The sequence below is a fragment of the Neopelma chrysocephalum genome, unplaced genomic scaffold, assembly GCF_003984885.1.
Source record: "Neopelma chrysocephalum unplaced genomic scaffold, ASM398488v2 Primary Assembly neopelma1_25, whole genome shotgun sequence".
Classification (NCBI taxonomy): domain Eukaryota; kingdom Metazoa; phylum Chordata; class Aves; order Passeriformes; family Pipridae; genus Neopelma; species Neopelma chrysocephalum.
The window spans coordinates 14,296,323-14,308,487 of record NW_020897694.1 but is presented as its reverse complement, the minus strand read 5'-3'; the positions used below and the strand labels follow the sequence as shown (position 1 = coordinate 14,308,487).

At 33.3% G+C, this 12,165-nt stretch overlaps 1 protein-coding gene across 6 annotated transcripts in view; it reads right to left on the bottom strand.

The window, feature by feature from the left end:
- PIBF1 (progesterone immunomodulatory binding factor 1) overlaps positions 1-12,165 on the bottom strand; it is a 113,558-nt gene that overhangs the window by 32,851 nt on the left and 68,542 nt on the right. For all 6 annotated transcript variants that reach the window (XM_027674523.1, XM_027674524.1, XM_027674522.1 and 3 more), the window contains 3 exons: positions 10,442-10,592; positions 6,352-6,442; positions 2,097-2,199 (listed from right to left, as the gene is read on the bottom strand). In XM_027674523.1, coding sequence (XP_027530324.1) covers positions 2,097-2,199; positions 6,352-6,442; positions 10,442-10,592 — 345 coding nt within the window. The remainder of the gene's footprint in view (positions 1-2,096; positions 2,200-6,351; positions 6,443-10,441; positions 10,593-12,165) is intronic.

Sequence of the window (12,165 nt, the reverse complement as noted above, 5' to 3'; positions counted from 1 at the left end):
TTATTTATTGAATTATTTTTCTTTTCCACCCTCCTTTAAAAAGCTAACAAAACCCAGTTGTATCTTAAATACTGCACCGAAATAGCAGTATTTAATGCAAATTCAAAACTAAGAACTGATACAATCACTTTTGCATCAACTTTTTATCCATTTTCTAGATTTCTTCTAAATGACTGAACAAACTGTCAATCAAAAGAATAATAATGGGCTCCTCAAGCATGCTGTAGTTTACAGGATTTCTCTTTTGTTCTTAAAAAAAAATAAAAATCAAGAAAGTTACAACAGCTTGGAGTAAAAATCTATCTTGGCTCAGGGAATGATTTAAAGACAGCAAACACAAGTTTAAGAACTTTAACTATATAGAAAAAGATAATAGATAGCAATCAGCATAAAATATGAAATGCAGGAAATTTACCACAGGAGCTACAACTTCAAGGGGGAAGTTGATACTAGCAGACAAAAAATGGGAGCAAATAAATTCTAGAAACAGTACAACCCAAACTGGCAGAGACACAGTAAAACTGTATATAATGCTGATGAAAACACAGAAGTTTGAATACAGTTTTTGCCATCTGTTTGAATACAAGTCAGATGATCAGCTTGTGTAACATAAGAACAATGGACTACTTTCCACTCCACTATGTTCACAAGTGTAAACTCCTTGTGCACATACTGAAGGATGGCAAGCAGTATGGCATAAGTTATTCTTATCAAACAAATTACCTATAATCATATGCAAAATTAAAAAAGGAAGAAATAAATCTGCTGAAGTGTTCAGACCTGAATGCCAGACGTGAGTTTAACTGAAAGCAGGTCTTAAAAGATTTTATTTACACATAAGAGTTTGATGTTAGTAGACTGTGCACTAGCTATCTGCAAAATGTTTAACTTTGTACTGGATTACATTCAGATCTAAACTATAAAATTAAATTATAAAAATCAAGAATTTAACGGCAGAATAAAAAGAGGTGAGGATGTTCGAGTGGAATTTTGCCAGAATTTGAACTAGGGTCACTGGTACTCAATCTTTCATCAGTGATCTAGAAGCAAATATAAAGCTAATGTGGGTAAGAAACATAATGAAGTGAAAACCAGAAAGATTAAAGATAAAGAACAGTGATAGGGAAGAATACCAAGCATAGCAATAGATTCACCAATTTCCTGATGTCTGCAAGTAAAGATCTGAAAGAATATGTTTCAGTCAAATACAAATTACTAGGATATACTTAAGAAGAATACATAACAAATTATAGTATTGGTCAAAAAAAAACAACTTCACTGTTCATGTATCTTTCATTAAAATACTATATATAATCATATATATACATATAAAGTACATAAAATTCATAATTTAAAAATATTTAAAAAATTCAAATATTTGCACAGCAGAGTACTTGGGTGTAGTAATCCTAATTTATAATTACCATGATTTTAAAATCAAACTGTTAAATCACATTCCTGAAATTGTAAGCCTAGAAATTCCATAGTGGCAATATATCATAGAAAACATAGTTGTTCTTTGGTTCCTAAGAGAAAGTTAAAAGACAGTCCTAAAAATACCTCATAATATTAGTTTGTCCTAATTCTGGGACATTTCAAGCTAAGTTTTGTTTAGTGTTTGTTCTCTAAGTCGAACTAATATGTAATTTCAGGTATTATATACAGAATTTTAAAAGACCATTAAATTAAATTCATTGTAACAAAGACTCAAAAACCGAACAATTGTAGAAAAGGATTTACAGAAATGTCTTCAAAAGTGATTTAAGAGAAGAGCTGTATAAAAAGTAACAATGTATTCATTGAACAATTAAGTATCAAACAGAATAAACTAGTCTGGCCAGCTGGTCTTGTGTTCAGAAATCAAAACGCTCTGTGTCTGCCTCACATTCTTGTTTAGCCTCTAAAATAATTCCTCTTTCAATATTAGTTTCAAAATACAATAAAAACTTCTTTGAAAACTTTTATCATAGAGTTTTGGTTAATTATGAGGCCATTTTTTTACATCAAATAGATAATAAACATTTCATTTTATGAACAGCTGTTCTGCAATGTTTAGAGTTTCTACTGATTTGAATTTTTGTGTAGCAGTAATTTACCTCTTGTGAAATCTGTGTTACTTGTTCCTTCTGATGTTCCAGATCTTTTACAAGCAATGAGTTTTGCTTTTCTAGTTGCAGTAATCTTCTTGCCAAGTGAACACTGTACCAATAAAAATCAAGCTTAAGTTGAATTTTTTCCAACTTAGGCCTACTTTCCAAAATAGGCAAAAGAAATTCTCACACCATACTGCAGAACTTGATTGCCTTAATTTCTCACCAATGCTTAAATACTAATATATATCAACTACATAGTTAAACATGCTGCATGGTCAAATTTAGAAAAACAATGAAAATATTACAAAATGTAATAGCACTGAAATAGCATTCCCACATTTATGCCAATTGTAGTATTTTATACAAAGTAATTACCTATATAATTTTTCCAGTACTACACAGTTGCAGCAATACTGCCAAAATGCTTCATCTAATTATGAGTATTTACTTTTTAGCAACTTTACAGAATCACTGTAACAGGCTTCTCCTTAAATAATAGTTTAAAAAAACACACATCAATATACATTTCATAACGGAACAATGAAAAATGTAGTATTTTATCATTTTCAAAACAGAAGCAAAATTGTTTTGTCTGACATTTAATATGCTAAATAATAAAACACTATCGCCACTTTTTTAAAATAAACTTACATACAGTTGCAAATTACCTTGAAGAGAAAGGATTATTGAGACACTTAACAACCTAGTTAAAAATAAGATCCTCAATCTCCTGCACACTTCATGTCCAAAATCAAGAGTTTATCATCAATTTAACAGCACAGATCCATAGGCAGATTCAATATGCAATTGCAGAGCCTACTTCCAGACATCTAACCTAGTCTTCCAAACTATTATTAATCACAGTATCACAGAAGGATATGGAAGGGACCACAGTGGGTCATTTGGTCCAACCTCCCTGCTCAAGCAGGGTCATCCCAGAGCACATTGCACGGGATTGCATCCAGAGGGTTCTTGAATAACTCCACAACCAGTTCTTGACAATAATACGGAATCTATGAGAGGATAACCGGTCTAAAGCAGACTGACAGGGAGATTATATTTACCCTTAAGCTGAGGCTTACACTGTGTAAAGCTAGTTGAGTGTACAAAGTTTCTGTGAAAATTTGACCAGTCATAATTTCCACCTCCTCCTCAGTAAAATGGAATACACTTTTAGATTTGGAAGAAGTCTTAATATTTTTCATCTGTGTTATAAACCTACCCTTTCATGCAGAAATCTTTTACTTTTGCCTATTGTGAGAGGAATTACCTGCAATTTTCAATAGCTTTTACCATGAGGTTGGTTCTCTCAGTTCCTCCTACAAGGAGCATTAGGCTGTGTAAACAGTAACTGAGAAAAACAGAAGTTAATTCTCCTAACTAGTTATTTAGATTTTTGTTTAGGAGATATGTGTGAAGATCTCATCTAGCACAAAAGAGAAATGAACCACTTCTTTGACTAGTTGCTCTTAGAGTGTGAGGGAAAACTTGGGTACCTTCCTATGGCAACTTTAGGAATGCAGCCCATCCTAATTTTCCCAGCTACAACTATTCAGTGAACTTGACCTGAATTTGCAAGTTATTTAAGGATAACACAAATACGTCTTTCAAGCATACTCACTGATACATTTTTTGACTAGTTTTAGTTTAAAGCAAAGGGACAAAGGGACTGATCTGCAAAGACATCTTATTCTGGAAACCTTTTATTATAACTATACTAAAAAATTATGCAGTGCTAGAGAATGTGATAATTTATTGTTAGCAAACCACTAGAGTCAGTCTGGTAGTATTCCGCATTTTCTCATTTACACTCTCCCAAGCAGTTCCTAGGCATGGCTGAGAAGTTAGCATGGGCAAGCAAATCATTGCCAATGCGTCGTTCACGTGCAGCTTAACCCACAATGAGAATTTAGTTTTATGGAAATGGGATGCTACATGCCATTTGGTCTTGATGCTTCAGAGTGTTCCCAAGGATGTTTAGTTTAGTACTATGGGTGTATAGTGCCTATGTCCAAAGTAATTAAATAGTTGTTATTGGCAAGTAGGCAAAGAAGTACAGACCCCACAATGCCCTATGCTTGAAAATGCAGGTTTTGTACAAAGTTTCAGAAACTGAAGAGCCTGATGTGAACTTAAAAGAGCCCTTTATTTAGGATCCCATATTTCAGGGACCAAAGAGCAATGGACTCCAGAGCAATCCTAGAGACCACAAAACTTATCTGTGTTTCTTTAATGGCTCTAAACATAGAAGCTTGTGTCACAGAGTCTTTGCTTAAAAACTCTGGGAGCCAAAGGCAACACACACATTTTCTGCATGGCAGTTTTCCTTGAATCAAAACAGCAGGTAAACCATAGACAGACTTCTATGGCTTTTTTAATTTTAAAAGATAGAGAAAGTCTATGAAGTCTCCAACACCATTATGAAGGATTAAATCAGTTTTATTAGTCAATGCCTTTTGGAACAATGACATTCTGAATGACAGAGCCACTTCTAAGCTCAGAAAGTGTCTTCCAAGCATATCTGAAATCCTGGCCTACTGATCATCAGATTCAGTATTCAGCAGTGATTTAGCACAATTCTTATACATGTAAATAATCTAAACTGAATCTAATAAGGTAGGGAAAAACAAGGATATAGCCTGAAACTCAGAAAAGTTCCCAAACTATTGACAAAGGAGGAAGAAACTGAAGTTTTAGGAAATGATGTTACAGGACTCTCAACAGTCTCCAAAACCAGACCCACAACAGGGTTATGGAAGTTTTTTTTCACACCCCCACACCCCTGTTCTTTTCTTCTTCTTCATTTTTATGCAGTATAAAGAGAAATCTTACAAGGAAACAATCTGAAGAGGCTTAAAAGAGCAAATTAAGTCATGCTTAAGTTAAGCACTACATAAAATCTTTCATGGTAGTCAGCAATATGTAACTCGGTCCACAATAGGTCTAATCTGATTGACAATCATATCGACAACATTTGAAAAACAAATATATAGGGCAGAAGAAATAGTAGGTGGCCCATAAATCTTTGCTGAAAATATGAACAGACCACCATTTGCCCTTAATTCTCATTAGTAACTTTTGACATTAAATATTCTCTGTCATGGAGAAGGTGAGGGTTAAAAGAGACCTTCATGGAGAAGGTGGGTGTGCCCACCAACGATGGTGGAGTTTCTCATTTTGGTCAAAACCTACTACTAGTACAATTATGCAGCTGACTTTCCTGCACTTGAGCAATTGTAGGCGCACTTGGATCACGTGGAATAAGTCTCATCCTAGGAGAACCACCATCCTAATTTTGAACAACAGCAGAGGTTTTACTGTGGTCACAGTTTAAAAGTATTATGAATAAATCCACATTCATAGAATCATTAAAGTTGGAAAAGACCCCCAAGATCCAGTCCAACCTATGACTGAATACCACATTGACAACTAGACCATGGCACTAAGTACCACATCCAGTCATTTCTTGAATCCTTCCTGGGATGGTAACTCCACCACCTTCCTGGGCAGTCTGTTCTAATGGTCGACAACCCTTTCTATGGAGAAATTGTCCAACCTGAACCTCCCATGGCATAGCTTGAGGTAATTTCCTCTTGTCCTGTTGCTAGTTGCCTGGGAGAAGTGAGTCATAGTCACAACACATGGGCTCACAATGAGTCATTCAAATGTTAGTATTATTTCTTAAAGGCAATGCATAATATAAATTTATTATTTAAAAATGGGTATGATCAAGAGGTATGTTATTCACCTACATGTCATTTTAATCTACTGATCAAATTATCAAATTGGCCAAATCAGAGTAAACTGAAAAAATGTAAGTGGAATAAGATCCTGTAGTCATAAAAATGAAATAGGGATGCTCTGAAAACTTGTCTTTCCTAATTTCCTGACATATGTGTTTTTCTTACCATTAAATACAATAACCTTTAGGGTATCAGTAATATATTTCCTATTATATAAATGTAAAGAATGTAACTAACCTGTTTTTACAGCTGCTTAGTTTTATACAATAAAAATTAATCTTTCTGAAAGTCAATGAAAAGAGATCTTAAAAAGACTTCGAAAAACATGTATATGTTTATTCATATGCATCAACCACATTAACAGGTCCTAGTCCTCAATCTATTCCCATATACTTACGGAATTAAAAAACCTCCTTATGTTAATCAAACTGGATGGATTCCAAGAGAAAACATAATGCACTTATCTTCATTTAGTTTATCTTGAATAAGTAAATTCAGGAGGTACTTTTCTTTACCTTTGCTTTAGTCGTCTTTTGGCTGTTGTAGGAACATTAGCACCATATCCATACGAGAAGAGAACCCTTTCAGCTTCAAATTCATCTTCCACTGAAAAAAATTGCAAAAAGGTACTGTTGAAAAACAGTGTCAGAACTTACAAACTTCTAAGCAATTCTATTTATAACCCTACACATGGAAAAATATTTTTCTAGAAGCTAAATGTTCAGTTAGTATAACCTTCTGGACTTAAATGGAACAATTTTGTTCACAAATAACATTAATACAGTGCCATACTTTAATTTCTTACAACACTTTTTATTTTTATGATTAACATAAGACATGCAATAAGAAAGAAAAGACAAAGAGTTCAGAGGCTTTGAATATTCATACTATTGGTATGGTCACAAAATACATACTAGTAGTATAAGTTCAATTCAGCAGTAGAGGATTAGACTGTTTAAGTTTTTTTTCTAAATAATTAATTTTCTGTGCATATATGAGGATATAGAGGAAGATAAAATTAGGAAGTGTTTAAGGTGACAGGACATAACTAAGCCCATGGGACCAGAAGGGACACATCTGATGTTGCTGAGGAAGCTGATGTCACTGTGAGGCTGCTCACTATTATTTTTGAAAGACTATGGTGATTAGAAATTTCACCACATTTGAGGAAAACAAATGTCATAAACATCTTCAGAGAAGGGCAAGAAGGAGATTCTTATGTTTATGCAAAGTAAAAATATAAAAAATAATCTCTGCCTCCATAGATGATTGATTTTTGAAAATGCATTTCTAAGGAATTTAAACACATTACAATTGCTTTGAAAAGAAATCCCAATTGCAGCAAGATTAAAATATGTACAGATTTTCATATTTCAGCTTGTGAAATTCAGGTTTCCTCTCTCCTGTAAGATGAAGTGGGCCAGAAAAACAAAAAAAGAAAGAAAAAAAAGAAGTGTGTGTGTGAGTTAAAGGCAGGGGCAGAGAGATGGGGACAGTGAAGAGCGGTAAAGGGGGACAATGAGAAAAGGGGAGTGGCAGGAGAGAAGGAGGGAGCACAAGTGAACACCAGCCCAGGCAGCACACAACAGCTTTGATGAATCAAGTAGTTGGGAACAGGAGAAACAAACTGAGGAAATGACATAAGAGTCCTATCTGACTCATCTTTCCTAATGCTCAAGTACCTCAAAATCAGACATACCTTCACTTCTCAACAACTTGCACAATGCTATAGCTTCTGTCCTCACTTGCCTAATACCCTTGTAATGCTATTTTTAAAAAGGATTCTTAAAACACATTGAAGAAAGATAAAAGCCTCTAGTAGAGCAGTTATGATAAGTCACATATTTAGTTACGTGAAAAACAATACAGAAATTCCAGTAAGTATGACAGAAAAAGTTTACTAATGTGGCATTACAAATGCACCAGAACTTCAGGGCTGTTTTAAATATGACAGGGAACTCTCCAGTGCTGTTAAACACTTATGGTTCAGGAAAACATAAAAGTAATTTAGCTTGCTTTTGTCAATACCCTTCTTTTTGATCACAAATTCAGTGCTGCATGTTGCAGAAAAACATCAATGAGATCTTGTCCTGTAAATTCATATCTGTCAGAAGTGTTCAGTAAATGTCAGATCATGAAAACAAGCACAAAAAAATTGAAATGTTGTAGGTATCAAGTCAAGGTAATGTTCTGTATCAGTGTGTGCTTCTCTTCTCTTCTGACATTTCAGGTTCTCCACCTGACTTAGTGATGGAAAACATACATTTTACAAGTTAGCAGACACTTATTAACAACAGTTTTATACACTACTTGGCAAAACAGTGCCATTGTGAGGATATAGATAGGTTTGGTTTTTTTCTTAGGAAGATACTAACCATGGAAGCAAGAAAAAAATCAAACAACTAGTCTACAACAAAAAAACGCTAGAGTGAAGATTTTACCCTGAAAAGGAAGACTAGATAAATGCCAAGAAAGTTTACTTTTTTTATTCATGTGGAAACCACTTAGATGCTATAAGAAGTGGGTATATAAATTCTTGATAGTTTCCTGAACAGTCTGTTTCATATAATTTCAATATTAAAAAAGCGAGGCATAATGATGGGTTACTCATAGTACAAGTTCAGTGATCTTTTCCACATGCACATTTTCCAAAGGAAAAATTAAAAAGTTTATATATTTACTATTTATAATATATGTAATAATATATATATTATTTATATATTATATGACAAAAGCCACCTCACATGTGCAAACACACAGTTTATTAAAAAGTCCAGAGAACCCAACCTCCACTGGCATCCCCACATATTGTAAAACAGTGGAGGCTTTATGACTCAAGAGAAAGAAAGAAATATTATATGCTAGTTAAATATAAAGAAGTGACCACAGGACTGAAGACTAATCCTTATTACCGCTAAAATTCATAGAAAGTTAAAATTGTCTTCCACACAATGCCTCAGTCTAAATTATATTCCCCAGAAGACAGACTGAAGTTTTCCATAATATATTTAATTTGAAAAATACTTATATTTCCTTTCAACTATTTTTCTACCTTTAGCTATTTCTGACATGTAAATATCAGGACATAATTTGAGACACAGGAGGAAGTATATCTGTCTTCCCCTTTAAAGTGTTTTTTTTTTAAAAATCCTTTTTTTCTTCTGTTTTCCCTCAGATGCTAGTCTTAGTACTAGTGGTAGTATTAATCCTAACTTTCTATATCAAGTACACTATAATAATAGAAAGTTCATTATTAAATAAAAAGTAAATTGAAACAATATTAAACTGTAACACCTTTTTTTCTCCAATGAAATCAGAAAATGAAGTCATTATATTTTAAGAGAACAGTTCATTTGGAAACTTTTATTTCTCGTAGTCATATTGTAGCATAGACTGTAAATTGTAATTAAAATAGATACTTAAGAAGAAGTTAAGAATGATTTAGTTCTGTAAAATCTTTAATGCCATCCTAAGATGTGTAAGAAAATGTAAACCAGTGGAAAAAAACCAGCGTTTTGAACTCTATCTTCTCCTTGGAAAAAATTCTTTATTAATACATAAATACTCCTTAGACAAGTTTCTATATACACTTCCAAAAACATGTTACCAAATAAATATAAACATGTATATAGCAAATGTGCTTATGTTCAGACTGGAACCTTTGGGTAGTCAGGCCATTCTAAGTACAAGCTGCAGTGTATAAAATTAATAAACTATGTGCAGTCTAATTACTAAAAATTCCCTGACATCACTGCATCTTGGTAATACATACTTTGATATACACTGTTCTTTGTATATAAAGCTTATGAAATGATCTTCTACCTGGAACACATTATAAATTGTGACCATTTTTTGAGGAGCAAAGAAAGAGCAAAGGATAAGAAGATAGTTGAATTAGTTTAGAATCTTACTCTATTCTAGTTTAGAATTGTACTCTATTTACGAACAGGCTAAAAGACTTCAAGATTAGAGTCAGAGTTTCAAATTAGAAATTACTTGCTTTGTGGACTCATTTAGGCTGAGAATCAAATCAATAGAGGTTTTACAGAAATTTTGCTGTGTTTGAGAACAGACACAAATATTTTCAAGACTAATCAGGTATGAATTTAATCCATGGTTTAGTACTCAATACAGACTTAGCTGCAACAAACAAGTACTTAATATCCATTTATTATTAATACAACGCATGGAAGAATTTTCCTCCCCTTCCAATTAATTAAAGAATTCACATTAATCATGTATTATGAAACCTATATTTGTCTGTCAAGAAAGAGGGTTTCCTAATATTTAAAATAAATAATAGCAGAATCCTAAAAACCATATCCAATTATAATGGATTATCAGAATAAGGAAAAGAGAAATGACAGAATACTGAGATGATGTTTAATACACACAAACTTAGACATATGGATACACATTTACAGATACATTTAGAAACCTGTCATTAATATTTTCCATCAAAATAATTACTGTCTTTTACTTGTCAGGCATAAGGAAGGAGAATGACAGGCACTGTATTACTTTCCAAGTGCCACGAGAAAAACGAAATCTTGTCATAATGCCAGAAACACCCCCAGACAGAGTATAACTCGTTACAGAACTTACTTTCTGCTGTCTGCAATATTATCTCATCGAGCTCTTTTTCCAGTTTTTCGTAAGTATCTAGTCTTGCTTGAAACTCCGAATTCTGTGTTTGAAGCTCAATAATGCGTGTTTCACTAGAAGACTGAAGACTATAAAATTCCTTCGTAAGCACCTGTGAGAATGAATAATGAAAATACCAGAGATTCAGCATTACAGCTACTTTTGAAAGTGGCAAAATACAATACATGTAAAATGCATAGCAGTAGGATATTAAATATTTCATGTAACTTTTGCACAGCAAAGATTAAAATACTTTAAAAAGCAGTTATTTTTTCAATTATATGATTTTGCACAGATTACACTCTCGGGTCATGTCACTTATGCCTATCTCCAAAGGCATAACTCTAAGAATCACTGAAAAAGCTGCAAGAATTTTAAAGTTAGGAAAATCAAGGTAACAACTAAAAAAATTCACACATAGCAGTCAGAATAGCGTAAATGCAATTGTTTTTGTTGCTTTAATGGGATTCAGATTTCAGTTTATCAATTTTTTTAAACAAAAAACCTCATGTTCAAAAGTAAAACTTATAAAGGCCTGTATAATAACTAAAGTTTGATAGAGTGTGGAAACAACACTGACCACATAAATATACAACAAACTGGAATAAGAAAATTCTTGAGAAGTAAAATAGTAATCTATATGCTTTGCAGAAAAATCTCACCAAAACAGATAAAGTAATAACCAAGTGGGTACTGCAGCTAAATTTAATACTAGTTTCCTAAGTAAAAATCACACACATTCAGAATGACAAATGAATACAGATCTTGAGATACAGAAATATATGAATAGTGTACACAGCAGTAATACCAGATTCACTGTCAACACCACTAAGGAATGCACAATGCTTAGAGAAACAAGCCACCAGAATATAAAAAGATCAGTCTAGTGTCACAGAAGAAATAAATGTATAGATTAAAGCTCAGCAGCATATAAACAATCCCTTTCCTAGTTAGCAAGAGAAACTACTCTATGCCCCAAATAAAAGCAAGAGTTAGTTCACAAACCAGCTGTAGCTGAGCCACAAGACACTAGTGACCACACTAGGAATAAAGATTAGTATCCTAGAAGAAAGGTAAGGAAAAAACCTTACTACATAAATGTCATATATATGAAAGGAAATAAAAAACCCTAAGAGAATTCAATCATAAGGAACAAAAGAAAAAAACTTCAGACATCAAATATTTAAATTCTACAAGAACATTTCTTCATGAAAGAGCACTGGTTGAAAAGTGTCTCTCTAAAGAGAAAAAGAAGTGCCAAAAGTGTTAGTGGAATTGAAAGTCAAATATTCAAGTTATAATCAGATCAAATAAATATCCACAAAGAAAACGAAAATATAACTCGAACTACATTCTCCAAGTTTCACATGTCTGTGCAATTAAAACTCTGTTTAGCAACCTCTAAGTCTAGCAAAACTGGCATTCCCAGTGCTTGTGACCACAACTAACCTCATAAGCTAGTATCTGAATGTCCCAATACAGACAAAACAAGAAATTACAGTCTATCTAAAACTCTCTAATTCTGTTTCCACTCTATAGTTCCTGGGACCTGAAGATTGGCACCCTTTTCCAAAAAACAAAGTGCCAGCAATGGCAGCCTTTCTTCTACCCTTCCAGTTTGTGCCCTGATATTTGATTTAAACATACACTGACAATCTCATTTAAGTCTCACAAACTGGACTCTG